We start from the raw sequence: 27,433 nt of genomic DNA, 5'->3' as shown, positions 1-27,433 counted from the left end.
AGCAAACGCCTGCAGCCAGCATGGCTCAAGGTGACTTGGAGGTCAGGGAAAAAGCAGCCAGGCAGTTCGGGAGCCAGCTGCTGGCTCCGCACCGGCGGGGACATCCAGCGGTTTGCAAGGACCAGAGGTGCCTGGCACACTGCGGCCTCTCCTCCTGGCACAGCCGGTCCCTGCGTGCCACGGACGCGGCACCCCGGTGCTCCCCGCGCACCCGAGGACACACGCGCAGTGCCGGCTGCCCGCGGGGTTTCTGATCCTGCAAACTGCCCCCGGGAGCTGTTGCCACCAGCAAGGCAGGCAGGGCTGGCTCCGCACCCCGGGGCTGCAAACCGGCCTCGGCACCGGGCAGGGCCGCAGCCGGCACAGCGGGGCACCGCTGCGCGTTGTTTCCCTCTCGCAGGGTGCTGGGTGCCAGGGCAGGATCGGTGCCCTCGCAAGCGCAGGGGATGCCTGCTTCGGGGCTCGCGGGCGGCTCCTCCAGGTCCCCATTGGGGACGCATCGCTCCAAGGGGGTTTTATAGCAGAAACCCCGCTCCCTCCCCAGATGGCGACGTCCCAGCCCCGGGTACCAGCTCTGCCCAAAGGCGGCCGGAGGGACAGAGCCCTGCCTTCTACTAAGGCCAGCTGCAGAGCCATGCTGGGAAGAGGCTCAAAATTTTCCTGGTGATAATTGAGATCTAATTAACTTCAGCTAACACCAGGCCGCTGGGGAGCTGGGGAGAACCACAGGTGCCTTGTGATATGGCAACCGCCGATGCGCTGGGCTGTGCCTCGGGAGCACAGGAGGCTCGCTGTGCTCTGCCTGAATATAAAGCAAAGCACGGAAAGTGTAAAGCAGAGGTTGATAAACCTTTTTTTTCCTCCGGCTGGTGACATGTGAGCGTGCTTGTGTGTGCAAACGTGCTGCCTCTTCCTCGGTGGCTGCGCACCTGCGTCCCCGGCGCAGAGATCAGGCCTGAAGCCCATTTTTCTTCCTTCTGCAGGTTTTCTTCACCCACACAGCTCTATCAGCCGTGCCCGCGGCTACGCGGGACCTGCTCGCCTGCGGAGGAGGAGATGGTGGTGAGCCCAGGTGGGCTTTTACAGCGTCAAGGGGGAAAGAGGTGGGGAGGAGGAGGAGGAGGAGGAGGAGGGTGCTGGGGAGGTGCTCTCCATCCACAGGAACGTAAAATAGGGTGAGCGGCATCGTGCTGCCGGCGATGCTCCCCGTTAGGCGCAGGAAGGCGATGGATTTATTCGCACCGAGAGCCGTAGCAGCAGGTCCCCGCCTGGGAGGCCCCGGGAACCGCCTCCCCTGCAGCCCCGCAGCCCCAGGCCTCCGCACAGCGGCGCGACAGCGAGCCCGGCCGCTGCGGAGGCCACGGCCGGCGGCTGCCCCCGCAAAGGCGGCCGGGGGGCTGCGGGACCGGGGGGCTGCGGGCCGGGGAGCCCGGGAGCCCCCGCTCCGCTGCGGGGGCCGGGCCGGGCCGGGCCGGACTCCCGCCCTTTTGGCGGGAGCGCGCAGGGAGGCGCCGCCGGGCCCCGCTCCGCCCCCGGGCCCCTCAGCACCCGCGGCGCCCCCCCGGGTCCCCTCGGCGCCCTCCGCTCCTCAGGGCCCCGCGGAACCCTCCGATTCCTCAGCGCCCGCCTGGGTCCCACTAAATCCCCCTGTCCCCTTGGATCCCCTCATCCCATCAGGATCCCGCTAAACCCCCCCCTCATTGCCTCAGCACCCGCCTGGGTGTCCCCATCCCCTCAGATCCCGCTAAATCCCCCCGTCCCCTCAGCACCCAGCTGCGTCGCCCCATCCCCTCAGGTCCCGATAAATCCCCCTGTCCCCTTGGATCCCCTCATTCCCTCAGGTCCCACTAAATCCTCCCATCCTCTTGGATCCCCCCATCCCCTCAGGTCCTGCTAAATCCCTTCCATCCCCTCAGCGCCCAGCTGGGTCCCCCCCATCACCTAAGATCCCGCTAAATTCCCCCATCTCCTTGGATCCCCGCATCCCCTCAGGTCCCAGTAAAGCCCCCCATCCCCTCAGTGCCCGGCTGGATCCCCTTGGATCCCCTCATCCCCTTGGATCCCCTCAGGTCCCAGTAAAACCCCCCATCCCCTCAGTGCCCGGCTGGATCCCCTTGGATCCCCTCATCCCCTTGGATCCCCCCATCCCCTCAGGTTCCGCTAAATCCCCCCATCCCCTCAGGGTCCCAGTAAATCCCCTCATCCCCTCAGCGCCCGGCTGGATCCCCCCATCCCCTCAGGGTCCCGCTCAATCCCTGTTCCCGCTTCGCGCCCCAGGACCCCTCTCCCGTTGGGAGAGCGCAGGGAGGTGGCGGCAGGCGCCATGTTCTACATGCATTTGCTCGTCAACAAGCGCGGGCCGTTGGCCAAAATATGGCTTGCTGCCCACTGGGAGAAGAAGCTCACCAAAGCTCATGTATTTGAGTGCAATTTAGAGACTACCGTTGAAAAGATCATCTCGCCAAAGGTATGCTCCTAAATGAGGTGTCTTCTGGTAAGGTCTGGGTAGAGGTGTTCGTCTTCTGTAGGGGACAGGAGTGTTGCTATCATGGAGACTTGCTTTAGGACAAATTTGTGGCTATTTCAAAACCAGTGTGAGGTAAACTACGCTGATTTTATTCAGCTCCCACTCGGACAAAATCTCCATCCTGTTAAATGACATTATATGAATATTTTCCTTGCTATTTTACTCCTGGCTCTCTGTGGCATACATTTACGTACGGTGCAAGGCAGCGTTACCCCAGTATATTCCAGCGCCTTTTTCCGCACAGCGATGGAGCTCTCCGTGGGCACCGCTGGCCGAGGGATGGCGGCGCGTGGGTTTGAGCCGCTCCCGAGGCGAGGCGAGCCCGTCAGCGGTAGCGCCGGTCTTTCTTCGGAGCCTTTGAGTGCCAGCCGTAGGTATTGCTCCACACAATTTGGGAAATGCTGGTATTTGAGGAAATCGCCTGAAAAAGATCGAGAAGTCAGCTGCTTAACCGAAGTCAATGGACTAAGAAAACTGACGTGAAATTGTACACAGACCATCTGAGGAGAATGCTTTTGCTGATCTTATAATAAACAACTTTTGACATATTGTAACCATCCTTCCGCTTTCAGTGGACTTCTTCCAGGTCCCCCATGACAAGCCGTTAAATATATAATTAAGCGTACGTAGTCCTTGTGAGAGACTTGTTATGAAGAGACCCGGAGGCTGAAGTCCTCTGCGTGTCGCAGATGAGGTATGACTCAAGCAAGCGCAGATGCAGGCAGTCAAGTACCCGTGACTCAGTCCTTGGCCTCGCCGTTGCGGTTGCATCCAAGGGAACAGCGAGGAACGCGTTGCACTGTCACTAATCGATGGCTCAGGAGATCCAAGGCTTTCAGCTGGTGCAAGCAGATTTTTTTCTTTTCCCCATGAAAACACCTGCTTGATATTTGATAGCCTGAATTTCCCTGCCTGCCTTGCATGGGTTACGGCTGACTGAATGTTGTTAAAATGATCTTGATATTATTGGGAAGTCTTTTCCGAAAGGTATTAGTTGAGTACCCTCTGCTTTCCCTCGCGTGCTCTCCTGTCTAGCACCAGCGTGAGCACGTGGAGTGTGCTTGGTGCAGGGAGACTTTGCATAAATAAGGGCATAGTTACGGCCTTTATTTGCATAAATAAGGGCATAGGTATGATGTCTGCTCACTTAAATAACCACAGGGTCAAATACTAGAACACGCGCAGCTACTTTCTGTTTCAGGATGTGTTACACTGTTCCTTGGCGGCCAGCTGAGATGTTTTAGGTCAAGTACGAGCATCAGTTCAGGACTCGTGCTTCGGCATGGCGACGTTTAGGAACAGAAGCAATTAGAAGTTCCTGGCTCTGAAAATTCATTGCTGTTTACGATGCTCTGTATCAGTACGAAGCTGAATTTCATAGAGCTCTGTACCAGCGTATTTTGGAACTCTGTTACTGCTGTGTAACATTTTCATTTTAATGTTTTTTGCCAAAAATACTAACTCCTGAATAACTTTTTTTATGTCATCACCGAAGTTTACAATAGCTCTGCGAACCTCTGGACACTTACTCCTCGGAGTGGTGCGGATTTACCACAGGAAAGCGAAGTACCTCTTGGCAGACTGTAGTGAAGCTTTGACAAAAATGAAGACAGCCTTTCGCCCAGGTAGGTACAGAATTCTGCATTTTTCCATTGGTGTCCTTCACAGCTCTCGTTTTAAAAGTTAATTTTGGATATTTCTCTTAAATACATATTATTGAGCCCAAAGGAAATGGAACTTAGTGGTGCCTGCTGCTGACGGGTAGGCTGGCTTAATTTGACGCCGTTTCAGGTCTTTGGCTCCTTTAAAAGAAGCAGTATCTTAAGTGGTCTTGTGAGAAGCAGCTTGAATTCAGCCTCCGTTGCTAGATAATTAATTTCTGGTGACACCAACAACATGTCTAGCAGTGTGTTAGTGCCAGATCTGACTGTGTTTTGAGCTCTAGCCATGTAGCCAGCGAGGAGGGAGCAGAGACGACGGCAGGGCTGACGTTTGTCGTACTTCGGCACCGAACGGGGAGGCACTGTTGTCTAAAAAAAGGCAAAGCGCAGGACCCCAGCGCCTATTGCCAGCCTTAACGTGCTTTGTGACCTGGTCTGGTTGCAGAATAGTGAATGTCTACGTTATTCTCCAGGATACGATCAGGATTAGTTAATATTTGGAAACATTTGGAAATCTCTAGAAGAAACCCTTCGGATAAGTACACTGTACTATCGATTTTGAATAGATACTACAGTAGCTCATAGAGGACTGCACGGCACAAACCCAAGACACAACAGTCACAACTGCGGGAAGGGAGACTCCTCCTAGACATAAGGGGGGGAAAAAATCTCAGCGGAATTGGTAAAACGCTGGAACAGGCTGTCCGGGGGTGCTGTGGAATCTCCACCAGCAGCAACAGTCAGAAGTGATTTGACTTAGAAATTAACCCTGTTTTGAGCAAAAGGTTGGATTAGATGACTTTCAGAACTCCCTTCTCACCCGAATTGTTCCAGGATTCTCTGATTACCGCGTACTTGCACTCTCACTTCATAATTATTTGATGCTGGAGAACAGCGTTACACAGGCACTGGAGAGAAAAAGAAACCGCAGTAATTCATCTGAAGTGGTGTGAAAGGCTCTAGGCTAAATGTCAGCTGTGAGAATCTTTCAGGGACGTAAAGTGGCTGTTCATAAACCCAATGTATTTACAGTATTTCAGGCCCTGTAGCAGCAGGTTCTTCTGTACCTGTCTGTAAAAAATACAGCTTCTAAGGCACGTGCAAACTAAGGGTTTTAATTCCGCTTTGGAGTCCTGTTGACAAAGTGCCTAAGCTTTACCTTCCTGGTATTTAGAACGGCAGCAGACCTTCCTGACAGGTTTATAGTCGTCGTATGCGTACTTGGGAGAACATCATTACTTCTATTTTATTGATACTTATTTTGTTACGTTGTCTGTTTCTTTTAGGACTTGTTGACCTTCCAGAAGAGAACTTTGAGGCTGCTTATCAGTCCATTACATTACCTGAAGAATTCCATGATTTTGAAACGCCGCTACCTGATTTAAAGTAAATGCTTCCCTAGTTTTTATTCACTATTTTAGTATTTTCAGAAGTAAAAGACATCCTTGCTGTTATCTGATCAAGACTCGGATGGAATTGTTTTGATTTGATAACTGAATTCTCCTAAATTCCGAGTCGGCTTTACAAAGCCACAGTCACAGGAACTGTGCTTTTGTAGAGCTCCTCAAAGCCCGTTTCATCGACAGACCTTTACAATGAAATACTGTGTTGCACTTAAACTTCGGGATTTTCTAATTTTAAATTGACTGAGTGAAGCCTGCGAACAGCTTACTGACCTCAAGAGAAGATATAAACGTTAGTATAAATCCTGTTGTGAGACGGAGGAAGCTCTGGCTAGTAACCTCGCAGGGTTGTACTGCTCCATTGTGCGACTGCATTTAATTTCTGCTCCGTTGCTCTTTGGGGCCGGGGTACTTTATCAGCAGTAGGCAGCTTGGCTCCCGATGAAAAGCCAGCATATTTCCTTGGCTTTTCTGACACGAGTCAGGATTAATGTAGAAAAACGGATAAAAAGCAGGAGGCCAAGACATGTTCCTGATGGCTCTGATGCCTCCAAAGGTCCAGGGGCTTCCTCTGTACCTCATCAGAAATGCAGTTTGATGGGATCTGTCAGTGGTTAGTATTTTGTAAGCACAGCTGTGACGTAATGCTATTTATTCAAGTACCTCAGTGTGCTAAATTTGTAAAGTGTGCCTTTTCTGCCTCCCCAAAGAGTCCGTGTGGTTTGATTTACAGATGACGGTGTTACGCTAATCAGATGCTTCCTATGTGACAAGTGTCTGGTAGATAGCAGGGCTTGGATGTGAACAAACTCACACAAGCCCGAGTTTACTGGCAAAAGGGAGTAGAAAAATATGAAATATGGAGAGGAGGAGGGGTGCTTCCCTCGTCATACACGTGTCTGCTGTTTCGGGAGGGGGCTGCTGGCTGTTCGGGATCATTTGTTCATGGAGCTGCAGGTGCGGGGAGTATTTCAAAGGTCAGTTAGCCAAACGCTCCCCGCTCCTCGCGGACCGCTCCCCAGCTACCGGGCTGTTACGGACAGCGCACGTTCAGTCTTCACTCTACAACGTACGTTGGAGACTGCCTAGAAACTTTGGCTAGCAAAGGCGGCAGCTGCCTGCTTGCTTAGAGGTATCAATTTTAATAAACCTATAGCACCTGTTTTCCATATGCTTATTTTTGGCCTTTAGAGGCAATTCAAAGCAGTAGATTTTATCAATAAAACCTTAAATGGCAAATAGCTTTGGGAAACAGTTGTTCTCTCTCCACAGAAGTGAGGATCAGCCGGGGTACTTCCAATGCCATAGAAAACAAGCTGTCTTTTGGGGGTTTATGGTAAAACGTGAGGATTGAAGACTGTTTAGAAGCAAGTTTTCACATTCCAGCTAAATGGTCAATGGGTTTCAGTTCACCCTATATTTTGTATAATGTTTTTTTCATCAGTGCCATTGATGTTGCTGAACATTTTACCTTGAATCAGAGCAGAGCTGAAGACATCACACTTACAGAGGATTACGAAAGCAATATACTTCTCTGTGATAGAAACTTTGGTGAGAGAAGTTGAGAAATTAGAAATAGTCCATAAGGAAAAGTGTGTTTTATGCAAAATTTTGTACAGTGCGAGTCCTCTCCACATGTGAAAAAGCTATTATTAAAAGTGCATTTGTTTCACGCTTGCGCTGATTGGCCTGTCGTACTATCTCACGCTTAATTTTTTGTGTAAGTACTCTGCCTAAGTAATATAATATGATATCGGAGACTAAGAATAAACCCCAACATTTTCTGCTTTTTACTGAAGTAGCTAAAATTGTTTACTGTTTATTCCATTTGAGGTACGGGATCTCTTACAATCTTTTAAAAATTATTTGAAAAATTAGGAAATGGCTAAGTATGTGTTTCAAGAACTCAGGCAGATGAAGCATCAGAAATTCTGTGTTTATTCAGACGAAGAACCAGATGCACTAAGAAAACAGAGCCTCTTTGACGGCAGCATCTTAATGAGCAGCAACAGCCTTGTGGCTGATCACAACTCTGCCAGCGCGAACGGAGACAAGTCTGCACCGCGTGAAGATACTTACTGCTTTGAGCACGACTGTTTCGGGGACGAGGAGGATGCTGCAGACATGATTGGTAGGGTTTGCCACAGACAAACAGAGTTAGTTTCTTTCCAAATATTTTTCTTCTTACAGGAAAACAAACAAGACAGCACGAAAGTGACTGTTTTCAAACATAAATTCTCTACTTTTTGTTGTTTTCATGCTTCCTTTTTTTCTGCTTGTCGCTAAATCTATGCTCGCTTAGACATTGCCAAGCAAAATTGTGTTAAAGGAGATATTTCAGTTTTTTTAGAATTAAAGGCATTCAATTCATACTTAATGTTTAGCAATTTGATTTATATTTTCAAAGGTGAAATACTGCAGCACTTTTATCCTTATTGCTGAAATAACAAAGGCAGCAAAGTAGCTTCTCCATCTTTATGGTTTAGAGTAAACCTTTATAGATTTATACCTTTTAAACAATATCGATATCCTACTTTTCAAAGAAAAGGTGGAAATCTCAAAATTAAGCCTAACCTTCTCCTTTTTGTCCTGTTGAAGGCAGGCCTATCGTTGGCAGCCATCTGTGGAAGCTGAGCAATTTTCGCTTGCACGGAATTAACCTTAAATAAGTGACATCAGGCTGTATCAGGCTATTTCATGACTACTAAGGCTTAGAATGATTAAAACTATGCATTTTGTATTTAAGAAATCCTGTTGAGGGATGAGCAAAATGGCCTGGATAAAGACATTCTTGATATGGAGGAAGAACGTCCTCTGTCACAAGATCTGCCGGAGACCAGCACAGCCGGTGAGTTTGCAGCGTCCGCTCCGTCGTACTCACACGAGCCCTCCAGTCCTGTATCGATGCCTAAAGTCGCTCACATTCCACTTTGTATAATATCCTCTGCCCTTTTCCTTTGTTCCTTTATTCTGCTTTTTTCCTAATGCGCTTCATCCAGCATTTTAGGTGTAATTTAATTTGACCTAGGAATTCTAGCTTTGTAACTTGACATTGCTTAGGACTACTTTAGATGATCTCCTCTGGGATACGCTGTGGAGCCGCCCCGCTGCTTACGCAGCGTGGTATCCCTTTTGTAGCAGAAAGGAAACCGAATGGGTATGCTGTAACTTTGAACTTGACCTATAAATATTGCTGGCTTCGTATTTCAGTGATAAATGTCGCTTTAGTAGTTCATAAAGGTGTTGTTAGTCGTCTTTTGGTTTGATGGCAATGAAATTAATTTTTGAAAAGCGTTTCTGGAATTTTTTTATATCTTCAACCCTTATACCCCCATCACGCTGTTACTTTAAAACGGAGAATTCTGGAACAGCTTCAAAGGGAAACAGTGGCACTTGCCCCGCCTTGCACTAGGCCTGGTACTACCCGTTCCTTTTACGCTGGCAGAAATGCCCACGCTGCCCAGCGGTTGCCTGGATCTGGGAACAGATACGTATTGAAACGAAACACTTTTCCCCCTAAACACTTCTCGTCAGGTGGGTTTTCCTCCAGATCCGTTCTTCGCTCTGCTCCGCCACCCAGTCGTACAGCTTCTGGTGTCAGCAAAGGCAGGCGCGCAGTGCAGACTACGAGCAGCACCAGTGCCCGTTATTACCGGTTAAAGTGACTGCGAGATTATAGACAAAAATCATAGTTTTCTAATTCTGATCTTTTTTGTCTGATATCATGCTGTGTCGTGAGATTGAGAAACTATTCCCTCTTGTAAACTTTTGGTTTAATTTGCATTATTTGCTGGGTTGTCTTATAGTTGAGTCCAACTGCGGCGACGCCACCAGTAAGAAAGGAAGTCATCTGACAAATGAAACAATATTTTTGTTGAAAGAAGAAGAAGGATTTGTGCTTGAGCCGGTTGATGATACAGGTCAGAACTTGACCAGTTTCTTGCTGCATGTTTGTGTTACTAAGTTTGTTTTTCTTCTTGTTAGTGAAAATATTTGCGAAACGGATGATTGCCACTTTAGACTTCACCTGCTCCTGCTGTCAGAGTTCTGTTTGATGGTAACTATTACACAAAACCAGTACGGGGTTATTCACCTGATCTGCCCAAAGCTCTGCTTACACTTTCTTTCACACACCAAATCGAGTTTTGTTGCTCTGCAGTTCTGCTAGCAGTGCAAGCCCGGCCTGTGCATGGGCGTTACTGAAGTTTCAGCTGAAGAACTGTTATTGCTAGCGACACATCAGTGATTTTTATGTGTAAAATAACAATCTTAAAACTTCCAGGCCTTGGTAAAATTTTGGTTTGTGAACTTTTGACTTTCATAAGATCCAAAAAGAAAAATGTTTCATTTCTTCTGTGAGTAAATCTAAACGTCACCTATTGTTTTGGCTGTTAGCAAATAAACAAGTTCATGTTGATGCCGGTATTTAGAACACTGGCATTTTCCGCCTGCCAAAAGAATATTCAGGAAGTTATGGCTGTATAACAAAGCTGTGTCTTTCTTTTGTGTTTACTACGTACATCTTAATGAAATTGCTAAAGGATTAAACCGACAAACGCAGATATTAATTATGGGGTAATGAAACTTGTTGAGTACATCAGCAGTTCTTGGAACAATTAACTTCCTGATGGATTAAAGATGGATTATTCAGTCCTTTGGTATATCATGTGTTCTCATTAACTCCTCATGTTCCCGGTTCTTTAGTACCATAGTCATATGTCTTCCGTAATTAAACATATGTGAACTTCCTGCGCAAGAATACAACCAGTATGCTTCACGAAAACTTTTGGAGAAATGGCCCATGTACTTGTACTTTGATTTTCAGGTCTGTGCGGCGCTTCAGGAGGTCAGCGGCCTCTCCGTTTGATTCACAGTGCGCTTTTTTGTGCTTACGTGTTTGGTTTTTTTTTTAATACTTCATTTAGCTGTTACCAAGAGGAAAAAAAATAAAAGAAAGAGGAAGTTGCTTGTGGATGTAGACAAGGAGCTCAGCTGCAACGCTATATACAACCAACTTAACAACTGCACGGACATCCTTGCTACCTTAGACCTCGCACCCCCGACAAAAAAAACAATGCTGTGGAAGAAATCGGGAGGCGTGGATAAACTCCTGTCCCACGCTACACAGCCCGTGGTTCATGCTGAGCTGCAAACGGTAAAGATCGGTCCCTTGCAGGGTTTTATGGCACTGTGTAGGTGTTGCACATCTAGGAGCTAACGGTGAGAGATTTTGCCGGCTTGGTTTTACGTGAACTCCTAGCAAACAGCAGGCGCGTAGCATCATTGGAAGTATTGTTTTGCAGTAGAGGTCAGTTGGGCACCTGGTGATTATTTGCATACTCAATTGCATACACAATTTGCATACACACCACTAATTGCTTCATCAGAAAGCCCATCTGCAGAGCTCGCGGCCCTCCCGCGCTCCAACAACAAGTGAAAAATGACAAAGTTGAGAGCCGCCGGTTCATTTCACATACCGGCTCCTGGCTGTACGCTGATACTCAGCTTCGTAGATGTCTGTCCATTTCTTTGCTACTTTCCACTTTGGTTTGTTATTTTCTGGTTTGTTTCTGCTCTGTGATCAATATGGGACCACATCTGTCTGCTACATTTACTTTAAAGGTACACCAGGCTTAAACGTTGTTGTTATTATTATACTGTTAATGGCTTTGGAAAGATGGTATGCCAATTTCTTTTGTACTTTCCCAATTAGAGATTAAGCTGCCAGCTGGAGAGCAGCCAGGGACTTGTCTTTCAGAGGACCAAGAGGTTCCTGACTGCTCTGCCACTTGGGCTAGCGGGCTGGGCCAGACCACCCTTCCCTGGGGCCGTGGACCTCACTGCTCTTTTTGCACCAGACAGCCTACTTGTTTCACGGAAATAGGCTCTATCAAAGCCTCTCCTGTCCCCAGGTAGCATCTGACAGATCATTCAAAGAAGCTGGAAGGTTAGGGCTGGTGTTAAGATAGAGATCACCGTGTATACAAGGTGATCCGGAAAGATACGGCGTAAACTCTGTGCAGCAGCCTTCCGTTAATTGCAGTGTTTCTTCTGCTGCGTGGCGTGGGGAGATGCGGGAGGCAGGGCCTGCAGGCAAGCGGCTCCGCGGGTTCGGTGCAGCAGCACAGCTTCCCTTAGAGTCGAGACGCAGAATTACAGCTTGTTCTTTATGAGGATGAAAACTCCTCGCGCCCCGGTACATGGGGAGAGAAATCCACACACAGATAACTGCAGATGGGTTTTTTTCTTTCATCCCTCCTTACTGGCTGGCTTCAAGGAAAAACGATCCAAGCTGTTCCTAAGATGTTTCTTCATGGAGTTCAATGCCAAAGTTGAAGCTGCAGAAGGAAATTACTCTCTTTAAAAAATTGCAGGTTGTCGGAATGACCTAATTCAAATCTCTACGTTCTAGGTTGCAGTAATTAATATACAGCTCATAGTCATACCTTTGTGTTGAGGTTTGCAAATAATCTAACATGAAATTCTGAAAGCAAACAAATAAAAATAATTGTTTTCAGCTGTTTGCAAAATGCTTCAAGAGTCATGGATTTAAGATGAGAAGAAATGGAATACAGAGGGAGCCTGACATGGAAGAAACAAGAAAAGAGCAAGATACCGCAGGTAATGTTTTGATTCTGTCATTGCAGAATTAGCTCTTACAATATATTTTCGGTTTTACATAATGGTTGAGACACACGTGCACAGTGTTTGTGTGCGGTATTCTACAAATCAAAGGCCAAAAAAGTTAAACGTTACGGAAGTTGGCTGTTAATTATATAAAAGAAGGTTTTTTGTTTTTATAAGTACTTTGCTGTTCTTTTGTTCCTTAGATCAGAGATGAAATGCAAGTCTTTCGCTTCCTTGTGGCATAAGGAGGTATTTTTGGTCTCACCTTTGGTGCAGATTTGTTTGTTGTTGTTTTTTTTTTTTTTTTAACTAAAAAAAGCTTCCCGCTTATTCTGAGTTTAACCAAACCGCTCTCCAAATTTCCAAATTCATGTAAATAACTTCTGTTTGTACCTTGAAGATTGTGTTTCGGTTAATACCAAGCAAGAAGAAATGCCCCATTTTAGATCTCCTGGGAAGATGATGTGTCTGCTTTCGCTCCTTTGCTCCGCTGGAGACACGTTCTGTATGGCGGCCTCAGCAGTTAACCCGCAAACCCACCGCCTGCGAGTCCATAAAGTCGACTTGTAGAAAAGGAAAAACTTCCTTGGAAGGTTCTTCTTCCGTGCTCCCGTTGGGAATTATGTTTATTCTATATTTACTCAGTCAGGCTCTTACTCTCAAAGATTGCTAACTAGGGTGTGAGTTTTGTTTTTCAATCTTGTTTGAAGGACAGCGATTCACAGTAATTTCCTCTTAAACCTTGTTTCTTTATTAATACAGAGATGCTGATAGTAGAAGAGCCGAGTTACCTGCAGGAGTCAGCTCATTCAGAGACTGAGAGAAATATTAGAAATTATTCGTTTATGTTGACATCACAGAATAACAGAAATGAAACCGATGATAACTGTGGTGAAACTATAGTGAGCAGTTTCCTTCCATTTTAGAGACCTGAATGTATTTATTGCTTTCATTTTATGCTAGGGTTCCATTTAAATGACATTAAGAAATTACTAATATATGTTCGAAAAGAATGCTAGAGCCAGCCGAGAGAGCATTAAGTAGCTTGTGTCATGAAAGTTTATTTATAGGCACTTTGGGAGATTCTTACCATGAATTGAGCTATTAATTAAAACGTCTATTAATCAGTATAGATTAGAGTCTAATCACTAAGTGTAAACGGAACTTTAACGTGAAATATAGCCTCTTTGTGCTGAAGAAATAATCATCTTTATAAAGGATAAAAATGATCTTTTCTGTCTCCAATTGAGGAAGTACTCAAGCAATAGCATTATCCGTTTCTGCTGTCTGTATTTAGGCTAACATGAAAGGGGATTCTTTAGAGATCATGAGGCTCATTAAAGTTGAAAAAGAATGACAAAATCGGACCTAACGGCAGCAGAAAACGTAGGCTCTGTGCCTGAACGGAGCCGTGGGTGTAGACCCGGCTGCAGGATAAATCCTACGGCAGGATAAATCCTACAGCAGGGTCCTTCCCTATGTGAGAAAAGACGTGGTAGAAAAAGCAACTGTGAAATAATTTTTGGAACACTTTAATAAATTCTTTGAGCAGAAGTACGTAACTGAGAGTGACACTGTATGCGTAAGTGGTAACGCCTATTGATGGTCCTTTCCGTTCTAACCGCAGAACGGAGCGGCCTTCTCCGAGAGCTCCTCACTGGCGAACAACTCGCTGGGCCAAGGAGCTGAAATACAGCGAGCGGAGTTGACAAATGTACGTGTACTCGCCCCTGCCCACTCTGGGTTATTTCAGAACAGAGCTGTGTTCTTTCTCAGAGATATTAAAAAAAAAAAAAAAAGTGATGGCATCACAGACTTACCGTGACTTTTGGTGTGCCAACGTCATCTTTAGTACCTGTTTTGCCAGTCAGAAACTTTAATGGCTTGATGATGGGGGATATGTGTATTCCAGCATTCACAGGTTGTAGCCTGCGCGGGAGACAGCTCCTTGTTTAGAGATTGTGCTTCCTGTAAGAAGGAAACTGCCTGAGCCTACTGGCTGCGAGGATGCTCGGGCACTCTGAAACAAGGGCAGTCTTCCCTGTCGACTTCGGAGGTTAAGCCCAAAACCTAAAGCCAAATTTCTGAGCATCCTTTTTGGCCCCGATCAGTACAAGTACTGTCAGAATCCCAGTCGTGCAGAACAGTATCTTGCTGTGAAGCTGCCTCCCCAGGGCTCACCGGGACCGCTTTTGTGGTACCGAACGTGGTGTTGTTGCACCGGCCCTGTCTCTTTGTAGCGGAAAGAACGTAGTGAGCAATCTTTTCTCTGTTTCACACAGCCTCGTATGACCGCAGAGGCGTCAGAGGTCCCAAATACCCCGAGCAGGGCCATCCAAATGCCCATCTCCAGCTGGATTTTCAATTAGGCTACAACTCTTGTCCTTTTTATCATCACGGTGCGCGACTTTTTACACATGCTGTCTAACCTTCTGTCCTGTTTCCCCTCCAGGAGCTAACGAGGGACGGTAAAGACAGCGAAGAAATAAGGTGGAGCAAAAGAACTCTTCAGTTATTACAAACTTTACAGGTACCAGTGCTGGATTTTGTAATTAGGTGCTAAAACCAGGTGTTGATTTCAGCTGGGCCGTGTTGGAAAATCTCCTCCTTGTACTGTTAATCATATTGCTGCCTCTCGTGCAGCACATAACTGCCTTTTCCTGGGTATTTATGGAGAAAACCAGGATTCTGAGTGCCTGACGCGGTGTCCTCTCCCACAGCTGCTGGAATCACTAGAATTTTCTGAACGTTTGCTTCCACGGCAGCGTTGCTGTAACGCTAAGCCCTCGCTCTCTTCCTTCTATGAGTATGCCCTGGAGTGTCTCTGCAAACCCCAGTTCCTGGCTGCTCCCAGGCTGCCGATCTCAGCTGGGCACTGCAGGGTGCCATCGATTGGCTGTGCATCTGCCTGAGCCGTTTCCGAGATGAAGGCTAGGGAAATGAGGGAGGGTTATACTCAAACGAAAGCCGGGAATGCCTTCTTTAAGAGGTTTTAATGCCCCCGTGCTTTCAAGGTGCTTGAAATTTAGCAGCGAGCATAGCCTTTGCATCGGGAAGGCTTATTCTGCTTTTCTTGCAGAAATCCTTGTGCAGGTGGTGAAGCTGTAACGTGTGACAGCATGTGCCGTACCGACAGGGGCCAGCCCGGGCTGCCCTGGTGCCGAATGTCCAAACCCTTGGCCTAACGGCTCGGTGCGGTTCCTTCCTTTCCGCCTGGACGAGCGTTTTGGTGCTTCAGCGTTGGGCTGCTTGGGGGTGGGTAGAAAAAACCCAGCAAAAAGTTATTTTTCCTTCAGGTCACTCCTCTAATGCAACGTGCCACAGGGCTGAACGGAGAGGGGAGGAAGGCGCAAAGCACAGCAGCCATTCATCCAAGCCTTGCTCCTCCCTCGTGCCGGAGTTTGCCTCCGCAGCCGCCTTGGGGTTTTTTAAGATTATTTTATGGAACCTATTTCAAAGGTTCTGTGCAACGCACAGAAATAAATCCTTACATAGAAGCGTAGCCATTCAAAACCAAGAAATAATAACAGTCAGCGAGCTGTGGCTGTGCTGCTGGTGCTCTGTAGCCAAAGAACAGGGCGCGCAATGATTTTTATTGGTTTGAACCACACGAGCCGTGACGGACGCGCTTCATCGCGTGCCTCAGTACAGCTTCACTGAATTCACTGGAACCGCGGGCGTATGTAGATGTTAGCGACATATGTTGGTGCTGGCAGTATTATGGCAATAAAGCGTTAAGAGCCACTTCTATAAACGCAAATGCCGAGATCAGACCCTATTCGAGGCGTTCGAGCAGAAAATATTCACTCCCAGCCGCACGCTTCGGTTCAGGCTTGATGGGATCTGGTTTTACTGGCAGCGAAGCTGACCTGACCGATTTTCTTGTCTCCCTTCCGCAGCACCTGAAGAGATCGGGCGTGCGTTCGGTCAGTTTACGGGAGCTCTGCCGGCAAAACAACCGGAAAGAAGCTGCAGCCACGTTTTACATCTTCCTCGTTCTGAAGAAGCAGTCGGTTATCGAGCTCAGCCAGAGCGCTCCCTTTGCCGACGTTACAGCCACCCTCGGCCCCGTGTGCCACGCTCGCTGAAATCCTGCCGCAGTCGGGCAAGCTGATAAAAAGAAATCGTATTCTAAATTTTTCAGCAAATGTATTTCCTGGAAAAACGGTTGAAAGCCTTGTCAAACCGCGGTAACTGAGCAGGGCTCTTTACACCCCCGCCCAGAACCGCCAGTACAGGCGTGCTGCTCCGGTACTGGCTGCCAAGGTGTTCACTAGTATGTTAATTTTTAATATATATGTTTATATGATGAGCAGTTGCTTATTCTGTTAATAAAATACAGCTAAAATACATATTCGACATAATAGATTTACATTGTCAGGGATTTTATGAAAAGCCTTAAAAAACCTTTCGCACAGACCAGCTTTGGCGGTTGAATCATTTTCAGCGAGGCCCGTGTGGGTTAGTTACCTAACGCCACCAGTAAGCGAAGTCTGTTAAGCTCTCTTTATCAAAAGACTTCATCTATTTGAAATGATTCCTTTCAAAGAATGTTCATTATTTGGTATTTTAAGGTCTAAGAAGCTACTGTCGCCAGCATCCTTTTTGTGTGTTCTGGCAGAGAAAAGTTACGCCGCCCCTAGAAGAGCCACGGAAGCTTCAGGAAGAAATCCTGTTCCCTCGCAACCCTGCCGTTTTGGATTTCACAGAGCAGGTTTACTTAAAGCCTAGCACTTTTACTTACGTGTAGACCTATAAAAATGGATGTTAAACTGAAATATCATTAGTTCTTTGCTTTTTTTTAATCTCATTTAGGCTAAGTTTTAACGCTTTTCCTGTCATTTTGTAAAGGTAGTGTTTTTCGGTTGCATCAAACCCGCGACGCGTGGGACGCTGGCGTGCGTTCGGCGCTCCAGAGCGTTCCAGCGCTGCGCGTATGCTGACGGCTCTTAATATGACATCAATAAAAATCACAAGAAGATGTTTCCTTAGCTCGGTGTTTGTTCCGAAGGATCAAAACTGGCAGCCGCCTCGGCTGCCCTTCGGGCTCGCCTTCTCAGAGTCCGTTTTGGGGGATTTTCTCAAAATCTGAAAGGCCGGATGGTGTTGGCATCCTGGTTTTCCAGGTGTTCGCTCACCTCGGTTACACCCTGCGCGTCTGGTCCCGCTAGCGCGTGCTGTTCCTGTCACGCGTTGATTTATTTGCGTGTGTGGGGTTTAGGGAAGGCGGGGAATTGATTTCGAGGGGTCCGTTCAGAGGAGCAAAGAGGCTTTAAAATGGCCGAAGGCCCCGCGCTGGGCAGGAAGGGGGGCTGGGGGTTGCTTCCCGTGGTTTTCTTTTTTTCCACGTAGAAATATTTGATAAAATAAGCAATAAGAAGCCTTTGCCATAGTTCTCCGAGGAGTTACTTTTCTGGGTATAAGAGAGGGAAAAGTCGCCCTGCTTGGTCAAAACCTTTCTGTTTTACGCAAAAGAAAGAGTATTTTCCCTTTCTGGCGCCGACAGGAGCGACGCTCTCCAAGCGCAGCCCAGGCCCAGGCTGTACCGGAGCGCGGCCCCTTTCCCTCTCCTCTTCGGGGCCAGGCCTGGCAGTTTTGGTCAGGAGCCTGAGCGCCGCCCCGGGGCGAGGAAGGGGTTTGGTTCTCCAAATCTCTCGCTTGACGTCTTGGCAGAAGGAAGAGTGAAAACCTCTCCCTCGTTCCCCGCGGCAGACCTAATCCCCCCGGCGCGGTGCGTCTCCCGGTGAGCCCCCCGCTCTGCGGCACCACGCATCCCGGGAAACTGAGCCCTGCGGGCGGGAGAGGGAAGGAGAAACCATTTTTCTCCCCCAAAAACCACCCAAAATGACTTCGCATCTTGCACCGGAGCTGCTGCCTGCACCGCGGCCGCCGCTGCCACACGGTAAGCGCAGCTCCAGCGGTGGCAGAGGCGATAACTCATTAATTTTCCTTTCAAGGAGAGAGGCCGTGCGTTGGATTCACCAGGAAAGCGGGAAACAAAAGGAGGCTGGAGGCGAGCCGGAGGCAGGACTAAATGAGCGGCGGGATATATATATATATATTGAAAACAGCCTGTGTATCGGAATAAACGAGGTACAAATCTTGCAGGAAACAGTCCCGGGGGAAAACCTCGCGTGTATTTACAGAACGGGTTTGCCAGGGCCCCGAGGTAACCGTGGGGCGTCACCGAGGGAGCCTACGGCGCGGTGCTGCGCGCGCCGCGACGGCGGCTCGGGTGTTGGTCTGGCCCAGCCGCGCTCGGCTGTTGGACTCGGGTCCGGCTCCGAACCCGGAGCAGGTTCTGCTCCGCGCCCCCCGACACGTGAACAGCTTCCCTCCGCGAGCCTGTACGCGCACGTGTACGCGTGGGACGGTGCGGGTGTAACAGAGGTGTACGTCTGCGTGCGCCTCGCCGTTCTCCCGTCCCCGGAGGGGCGTCCGCGGCCGACCTCGGGCGCTCTCGGCCGCGCTCACCGCAGCAGAGACGGAGCCGAAGCCCCGCTGCGAGCCGCGTGGGCCGCAGCGAGCCGCTCGGGGGGTCCCAGGGAGCGCCCAGCACCCTCGCCCGAGGCGTTTGCTCGTGAAATAACTCGGAAAGGTTAAGCTCGATCGCTACAGAAGGCGACGTGTGGGCAGCGCCATGAGTAACCGCGCTCGAGGGACGAGATGTGCCGTGCCAGCGCTTCCCAGCACGGTTTCCCAGCGAGCGAGCGGGGACGGCGCTGGGAGCACCCGCTCCCAACGCCAGCCCGCTTCGGTTTTGCCGAGGCTTTGCTGCTCTTCGCCCCCCGGCACTGGCGACCGGGCCGCCGCCGGGCTGGCCCGCGGGTCACGAGGCAAAGATTTGCATTTATTTATTTATTTCACTTGATATAGAAATGCGTCATTGGCGAGGTGCGCGGATGCGCTCGGCATTGGGCTGGGTGGGGGGAAATTACGAGGCCTGGTGGGGGGCACACACGATGCCAAGGGCCGGGTGGGCGCAGCGCAGCGCTGCCCCGGCTCCCCCTTCCTCCTCCTCCTCCTCCTCCTCCTCCTCCTGCGGGGTTACGCGGGGCGAGGCGCCGGCCGCCGCCCTCCGCCGCCGGGGGGGGGGCGGGGGAACCTCAAAACCCGGCGTTTTTTTCTTTTTCTTTTCTGTTTTGGGGGCGCTGCGGGCCGGCGATGGGGAGTTCCCATGGAAACGGGGGGAAACCCGGCGGGGGGGGGCACCCGCGCTGCCGTCGCTTTAAGAGCGCAGGGGAGGGAGGCAACTTACGCAGCTGCAAGGCTCATCCCTCCCTCCTGCCTCCCTCCCTCCCTCCCTCCTGCCTCCCTCCATCCCATCCCTCCCTCCATCCCTCCCTCCATCCCTCCGGCCGCCCCGCCGCACCCATGGAGGCCGGCGCAGGTGATGGAGACGGGGGAGGGCGCGGGGTTGGGGCGGGGGGGGGGGGGGGGGTTCACGGCCCCGCACCGCGCCCCGCACCGCGCCGCCGCCGCCGCCGCCGCTCACCGCCGCTTCTCTCTCCCTTCCCCGCCAGGTCGCTGAGCCCCCCCCGCCCCCGCCGGCGCTGCCGCCCCCGGACATCGGCGGGGCCCCGCGCAGGTGAGCGGTGCGGGGCGCGGTGCGGGGCGGGGGGCGGCGGGGCCCCGCGGCCGCCGTGACTCATCCCTTTCTGGCTGCGGACTCGGGGGGGGGGCCGCTCCGCATCGGGGGGAGACGCGGGGGGGGGGGGGGGTGTGTCACGCATCGGGCCCGCAGCACACCCGCATCGCATGCACCGGACCCCCCCCGCCCCGCATGCACCGGACACACGTCACGCCCGCCAGACCCGCAACACATGCACCGGACCTGCATTGCATGCACCAGAGCCCCACGGCGGGCACCAGCCCCGTGTCACGCTCGCCGGACCCATATCGCATCCGCCCGCACCCACGTCGCGCGCACCGGCCCTGCATCACAAGCACCGGACCCATGTTGCATGCACCAGACCCGCACAGCAGGCGTCGGGGACGCAGGGCGCTCACCAGACCTGCAGTGCACTCGCTGGACCCCCCCTGCGTGCACCAGACTCCCCCTCGCATGCACCAGATCCCCCCCTCGCATGCACCAGACCCCCCTCGCATGCACCAGACCCCCCTCGCATGCACCAGACCCCCCTCGCATGCACCAGAACCCCCTGCATGCACCAGACCCCCCTCACATGCACCAGACCCCCCTCGCATGCACCAGACCCCCCTCGCATGCACCAGACCCCCCTCGCATGCACCAGAACCCCCTGCATGCACCAGACCCCCCTCACATGCACCAGACCCCCCTCGCATGCACCAGACCCCCCTCGCATGCACCAGACCCCCCTCACATGCACCAGAACCCCCTGCATGCACCAGACCCCCATCTGCTCATACAGCATCCATACAGCATCTCTTGGCACCACAGGGCGTTGCAGGAGCTGGAGCTTCTGTGCAATTGCGATTTTATTATCTAATGGCTTAATGCTCCATCTCCGAAGGGATACGGAAAGCGCAGGAGCTGATTGATGAGCCGGGTGCTCTTTTCCTCTCCTCCCAGCAAGGTCAGTGCTGCCCGGTTGTCGCAGAAACACCCGCTGCTGTGCATTTGTTGTGCTCATAAAATCCCGGCATTCCCACCCTCCCGAGGCAGTGTTGTGCTGCGACCTTGTGCACGAGGGTGCAAATCCCGGTTTCCAGGGCTGCAGAGGTCCCTGGCCGGGGGGGTCAGGAGGGGGCGATGCCTGTGCTCGTGCCTCGGCAGCGGGCTGAGACGCGAGGTTTGGGCCACTGTTCCAGTAGGCCGTTCCAGCGGTGCGGAGAGCCAGGGCTAATCCTCCGTGACCCCCGTCTTTCCCAGCCCTCGTTCGAGGCGGATGGTGGTTAGGGGAGAGCTGCTTCCGCCGCGCCGAGGCCGCGCGGGGTGCGGAGTGGAGGAGTAGCTGCTGTGCTGGAAGCTGGATTTGTCTTCCATGTTTTTGCCTTCGTATCCCGAAGGATTGGGCTCTTCCTTCTGCTTACCGGTCCTCAGCTCGGCTCCCCAGCGGAGCACCCGCACAGGATGGGCCGTGCGGCGTGATCTCACGTGCATCCCCAACCTTCCCAGCCTCGGCTGAGGCCGTAGGGTCCGCAGCCCGGGTAGCCTGCTCCTGCTCTCCTGGCAGTTCCCGCGGCTACAGCATTTGTCATGGAGCTCTTTTCCCTTTTCCCTTTGCCTCCAGGGGCCCCAGCAAGAGACCAGCCCCCTCCCTCTGCTCGGGCACCTTATTTTTAGCTAACGAGGGTCAGGAATTGCCACCTCCCCGTTTGGCGCCGCAGCCAGGTCAGCGGGAAAAGTGATGAGCTGCACAACCCGATCTTTTCGAATGGTCTCTGTTTGCCTGTGATCTCTGGGTGTCACCTCAGCATTTTATAACAAACAAGAGAATAAAAGGAGACGCTCCCGTGTTTCGTTACGGGATACAACAACTCTTAGCAAAATTGATTTTTCTAGTGGTGTTGCATAAACATCCTGTGCTTTTTGTCCCTGCTCTTGCCCCGAGCGCTGTGCTCTGGCGTGAACTGGAGCATCTCCCTCGGTCCAGGACCCCGGTGAAGCTGCTTTGGGATGAGCCCGTCTCTGCTGGAGCAGGGAGCAGAGTGTTCCAGCTCCCTTGGAAACTCCCAAGCAGGAGCAAAGCAGCCCCTGTCTCCCAAAAAATCCCCTGTGGCAGAAGGAGGAGCGCAGACGTGGTCCCCGCTGTGCACCAGGCAGCCGGTGTTTGCCGCCGGCGGCTGGGATGGTGCCCGTGGTGCCCGCGGCGCTGACCCCCTCCTTTGCCGGATTTCTGCCAGCCTCGGCCCCGGCTGCCGGATCCCGCTCCTTCCCACCACCACCCAACTGCATCCCGGTCCCTTTTCAAACACAAACTGATCCTGGCCTTGCCGCTGTTTTGGGGACGCGGCGCTCCGTCCCAGATCAGGTTGCCGGCTGTTTGCCGCGTTCAGCGCTTTGCTTATTTTTAGCGTGAAGGAAAAGCAGAGGCTGTGTCGGAAAGGCAGGGAGGTCTCCTCGGGAGCCCTTTTTGTTCCCCACAAAAACGAAGCTGTGATTTCCCTCCCCCTGTTGCTTTCTCCTTTTAATCTTGTTAGTCCTGGAGGGCTGAAAAATCTCCTGGCCACCCCCCGCCCGGTGGGGAGGGACCCGCAGGGGGGCACGGTTCTTCTCCCGAGGTTTCTGCAGAATTGGTAAAGCTGCTCTTAGACGCTTGGGCTTGGTGCCACCATTGCAAGACGATCCTAAGGCAGGATGCATTAAGGAAAACAAGGGAATCCGGCAGCGGGCAGAGTGATGGGAACCCCGACAAAAGAAGCAGTGAGCGAGAAATCCGGGGAAATGCAGCGGCTGCTGGGCCAGGGTGGCTGCGTGCCGAGGGCTGGGGCTGGAGCTGCCAAACGAGCCCGCCTGCTCTTGCACCTTCTCTGCGTGTTGCCTGCGGGGACGGGACGAGCTGGTGGGGCAGCTCGGGCCAGCGCAGCAGCTGGTTCCTTCTGAACCCTGCAGAAATCGAGCAAAGTGAGGTGCCTCAGGAGCTCGCAGGAGCGAACTTGAGAGCCTGCAGTTGGGAAACCCCCGGAGGAACAAGCTGAGGAACCATCAGAGGCTTCACCGAGCCGATGGCGAGGGTCTCTCCAGGCGTCCTGTGGCCCCGTGGCCCATGCAGGAAGCTGCTAGGAGGAGCGGTACCTGTCCAGCCCCGTCTGCCCGTCGCTGGCGTGGCCGGGGGATCCAGCGTGGAGCGGGGAGGTGTCGGCGTTCGAGCCAAAGAGGCGTCTCTATGGGGCAGCAATCCCAAAATGATGGCTGAGCCGCAATTCTTGGGGAAGTCCCCCCCTGGGGCACCGGGCTGAGCCTCAGGGTGCTCTGCTGGTGCTCTGTCACCCCTCTGTCGCTGCTCTGCCACCCGCCTGGCTTTGCATCGCCGTCGTGGTGTGATCTGAGGGGTGGCGGTGCCCCTGATCCCCTCTGCAGTCGTCAGGAGCTGGGGACCCACCAGGGGATGCAGCTCGGGGGCACCTGGAGCCCCATGGGTGCCCATGCCAGGTGGTGGCAGCGTGGGGGCTCTCGGCCCCAGGGGACATGCAGAGGCTGAGCAACCTGTGCTGGCGGGGACGGGGCACGTGCCGTGCCCGGGGGTGCCGGTGCCGGACGCCATTACCGGTGCGGGGAGCAGCGGCTGCCTGAGCCCTGCCCGGGGCTGAGCCCTGCCTGGTGCTGAGCGCTGCTGACCGCAGCAGGCACGCAAAGTGCTCGGAGAGCGGTTACGGCACAACGTGCCGGTGCGGGGGGTCGCCAGTCCTGGGGCCGAACGGCTCCTGTGCCCGGCTGTGCTCCATCCCACCCTGCGTGGGGTATCAGCTTCTCGTGCTGCGACGCCGGCTGTTTCCTTTTCAGGGACCGTTGCTTTTATTTAGCGTGAATTCCCCGGGCTAATTCTGTTGCACAGAATAAGCACTATTTTGGGCTGCTGTTTTTAAAAGAGCTGCCTCTGTTCCACTATGGGCCGGGAGATTCGCAGGGAGTTCTGCTGTCAGCGGCTCTAGGAGAGAGCGTTAGACCTTGCAAAGGGCAGCGTTCATCCTGCTGTCCCCCGAGCTGCGCGCTGGGGTGGTTTGCAAGATGCTGAAATGCATATAGGTGGTTTGCAGCATCGTCTCTGGATCTGGTGTAAGTTGGACCGTCAGACCCTGGCCCGTACCAGCATTCCCGGGGACCGAGCGCGGGCGCAGAGGTGCTGCGCTGAGCAGGGTCCCACTGGTCCCCCCGGCACGGGGACGAGCCAGCGCTCCCCGAATCGCCCTGACCTCGCTCCCAGTGCCCGTGCGCTCGCGCTGGTGGTGGCTGTTAAAATCTCTGTATAATTGCAAGCCCAGGCTGCGCTTGGAGCTGGGACTGCGCATCTCGGTGTGGGGATGAACTCTTTGGCTGCGGGGATCAGCGTTTGCAGTTTGTGTCGCTGGGCTCAGTGCGTTTCTGATGCCGGGCTATTGCTGCTCAGGGTCTCTCCGGAGCCTGTGACGTGGACACGTCCCCTCTCCTGGGCCACAAGCTCTTTTCGTCAGCTCCGTAAGGATCAACCCACAAGGAAGGGATTCTCCCGTGTTTCTTTTCTGTCCTGCAAGGCGTTCCCCGTATTCCTCATTCTACAAAGATGAAAATAAGGTGGAGGAGATCCCTTCCCCGCACCGTCTCTCGGCTGGCACATGAGCCCGGCTTTATCTCATCCCCCCTTTGCGTGACTTGGGGTTTGCAGACCGGGAGTCGCTGGCAGTGGCACGTCGTTCTCCAGGCCCGCGGGTTTCCTCTCCCGCTGCCGAGGCTCCCGATGTTCGTTTTTGGGGTTCCCGTGATGAGCGGGAGCTGCCTTCCGCGCACGGGGCCGGCCGTGGGCAGCTCTGCTGGCCCCATCCCCGATGCTTCTGCTGCGGAGCGCTGAGCCTGCCCGCCCTCTGCCCCAGCTTGGGTTGCTTTCCACCCCCATGTTTTTATGGGATTTCTTCTTTGCTGCTTGCCCTCGCAGCTTTGCCCAGCTCCTGCCCCAAGCCCATCTATAGATGGTGTTTAGGTTTTAGTGGCCTGCTCTTGGTTACTCCCCTGTGTTTCCTGGCCCTTGTGGCTGCCGTCGTCTTCCTCGCTGGAGAGCGTGCAGCGTGCTCGGGGAGGTGGTTTTTCATCTTTGAACGCTTTTCATTTCCTCTCCGTGTGTTTTTCCTAATGCCTGCTCAATGAGCAGCCGCGGCAGCGAGCCGGAGCCGCCAGAAGTGCCAGGCGTTGCAGGGAGGTGGGGGCCGGGCTGGCGCGGTCCCACGGGAGGGCAGGGGCATCCCCTCTGCAAACCACCAGAAAAGCAGAGGTCTTCACTGCTTCTCCCTTTCTTGCATTTCAAATGTGATAAGACAAGCTTGGATTTCCTCTTGCTTTCATGGCGAGGCTCCCTTTGCACTATAGCTGCTCATCCTGGTCCGTGCGATAGCGGTAATTCTGCGTGCAAATAGGTTATTCCCTCTGCCTTTAGATGCAAAGGAGCCATGTACCATGGGGGAAGGTGTGTTTTCAGCTTTGGTGCTAAGTCTGCCCGACCTGCCTGTCCTTGGCAGCCCGTCGGCACGGTGAGGCTTTTGGGGAGACTGAAATGGCCCCTTGATTCTTTGGCAATAAAGGCAGTGACAATTTATTACCGGTGATTAAATTCAAGCCTGCTTGTTCAAGCTGCCCTGGGGCAGCCTGGCGAGGCAGAGCCGGTACCCGGCCGGGAGGGGATGCGCAGCCCATCACGTTCAGGAGCCAGGGACCCAGGCAGGGCGCAGGATGGTGCTCCCCCCTCCCCGGGATTTCGCTGCCCGCTGGCAGACCTCGGCCGGGCTCCCTGCGGCAGCAGCACGGGGCTGCTCTCAGTTTCTCACCCCCTAAAACCTGCCAGCGCCGCGAGAGGCATCGAGCCTCGGCGTGGGCGCCAGGCGAGTCTGCAGCAGTGGGAGGAGGAAGAGGAGGAGGAACTGAGCTCGCCAGGCGCAAGGCCGAATCCAGGCTTCCCCGCAGAGCCGTTACCAGCTGCAGATACCGGGGCAGGCACCTGGGGTGCAGCGCGGGGTGCTTGCAGGAGCCCCTGGCACGGTACCGGCCCGTGTGCCGGACGCATGCGTGCCATCCACGGTGCTGGCACTTGCCTGGTGCTGCATTAACCCCCCAGCGCTGCCGGGACAGAGGGAGCCCCGAGCAGAGCGGCTTTGCGTGCAGGTACCTGCTGTCAACAGGGAAGAGCAGGAGGCAGCGGCGATGCTGGGTACCGCTGGGCTGCCACGGGCCGGGGCACGGGGCTTGGGGCTGCGAGAGGGTGAGGAATTAATCCCCATGGCCGCACATCTCCCTAAAGCCCTGCCTGAGAGCTGCTCGGGGAGCAGCCTGCAGCATGAAAAGCGAGGGACAGGCTGGCCCCGCTGCCCAGCTCTGCGGGCCCCGCAGCCGGAGCCAGGGCTGTGCCGCAGCCCTGCATGGCGCTGCCGGAGGATGCTCCCACCGGCGCCGGGGCCGCGCTCGGCTCTTGCGCTGGATGCTGATTCACGCTGCTGCATAGCAAAGCCCACAGCCGCCGCACACGCTGCCGACTCAGGAGCAGTTATCTGGCAAGGCAGAGCTCTGCCTCCCTCTGCCCAGGTCCTCCCCTGGCAAATCCATCCCAGAGGGGAGCAGCAGGACCCCCAGATCCCGGTTGCTGTGTCCCAGGGATGCTGGCACCGGCCCGGCATAGGGCACCGTGCCTGCCGGGGCTGGGGGTTCACCGTGGCTGCACGTCGCCGGCTCCTCTGCTCCGGCTCTCTGGGCTCTGCGGTGCCCTGGTTTGGGGATCAGGGAGCGAATCCTGGGCAGCGGAGAGGCCTGGGCTGGCCGTTGTGGGCTCTGAGCGTTAGGCAGGAGGTAGCCTGGAAAAAAACAGCCCTGGGGTGGCAAATGCAAAAAGCTGCATCGGGGTGAGCCGGGCGTGCTCCCTCCTCCCCTCCTGCCTCCCCCTCCTGTCCTGCTCCTTGCGCTCCCTGGCCCGCGGCCGAGCAGCACTTAGCGTTTCCCATCGCCCGTCGATTATCAGCTGGCCAGTCCCATCGCTCGCGTTGCTCTGGGCTGGAGCTGCCAAAATCTGGGACAAATACTGGCCTCACGAATGGGCTCGGGGATGGGAGAGGCCCACACAGTGCCACCGTCCCAGCCGTCCCCAGCAGCCCGTGAGCGCAGTGGGGCATCGCGGCGGTGCCGTGGGGTGCTCGGCGGGATGGACGTGCTGAGTGGGTGCTTTCTGTAGCTCCCTCCGCTGCAGCAGTTCACATCCCTGCCTGTGCCTGAGGTGCTGCCTCTTCGAGCAGCTCCCGCCGGTTGCTGCGAGCCTCTGGATCTGGCCTATTTATTTGCAGGAAAATGGGCTCTGTGTTTCCTGAGGGATTAGCTGCTGCTGCCGCATCATGCAGGGATCTGTGCTTCCTTACCTGATTTCACTGGTGAACAAGTGATTCTGACTTAATTAAGGAAAAGCAGGCGCGCAGCCTGCTGCGGGGACAGCCGCCTGCCCGGGCAGAAACTCGGCGAGGTCCGGGGCTGGGTGTCAGAGCCCTCGTCCCACCTCGGCCCCGAGGAATGCCACTACTGCAGGCGCCCTGCATCCCTGCGGCAGGCCTCCCTTCCCCGACGGGGA

The 27,433-nt window shown here is 53.4% G+C and overlaps 1 protein-coding gene across 1 annotated transcript; it reads left to right on the top strand.

Annotated features, from left to right (window-relative positions):
- Positions 1-2,323: 2,323 nt before the first annotated feature.
- On the top strand, positions 2,324-16,306 carry RAD21L1 (RAD21 cohesin complex component like 1; the record flags this gene model as incomplete). Its single annotated transcript, XM_082325703.1, has 13 exons — positions 2,324-2,467; positions 4,023-4,152; positions 5,475-5,574; positions 7,036-7,142; positions 7,537-7,722; positions 8,338-8,439; positions 9,398-9,511; positions 10,517-10,746; positions 12,110-12,212; positions 12,981-13,120; positions 13,846-13,932; positions 14,671-14,748; positions 16,118-16,306. The coding sequence occupies 13 exons, from the start codon at positions 2,324-2,326 to the stop codon at positions 16,304-16,306; spliced, it is 1,710 nt and encodes a 569-aa protein (XP_082181829.1).
- Between the last annotated feature and the right edge of the window lie 11,127 nt (positions 16,307-27,433).

This window comes from Platalea leucorodia (assembly GCF_965183815.1).
Source record: "Platalea leucorodia genome assembly, chromosome: 13".
Taxonomy (NCBI): Eukaryota; Metazoa; Chordata; class Aves; order Pelecaniformes; family Threskiornithidae; genus Platalea; species Platalea leucorodia.
Note: the sequence above shows the minus strand (reverse complement) of the source record. Positions and strands in the feature narration are given on the sequence as shown.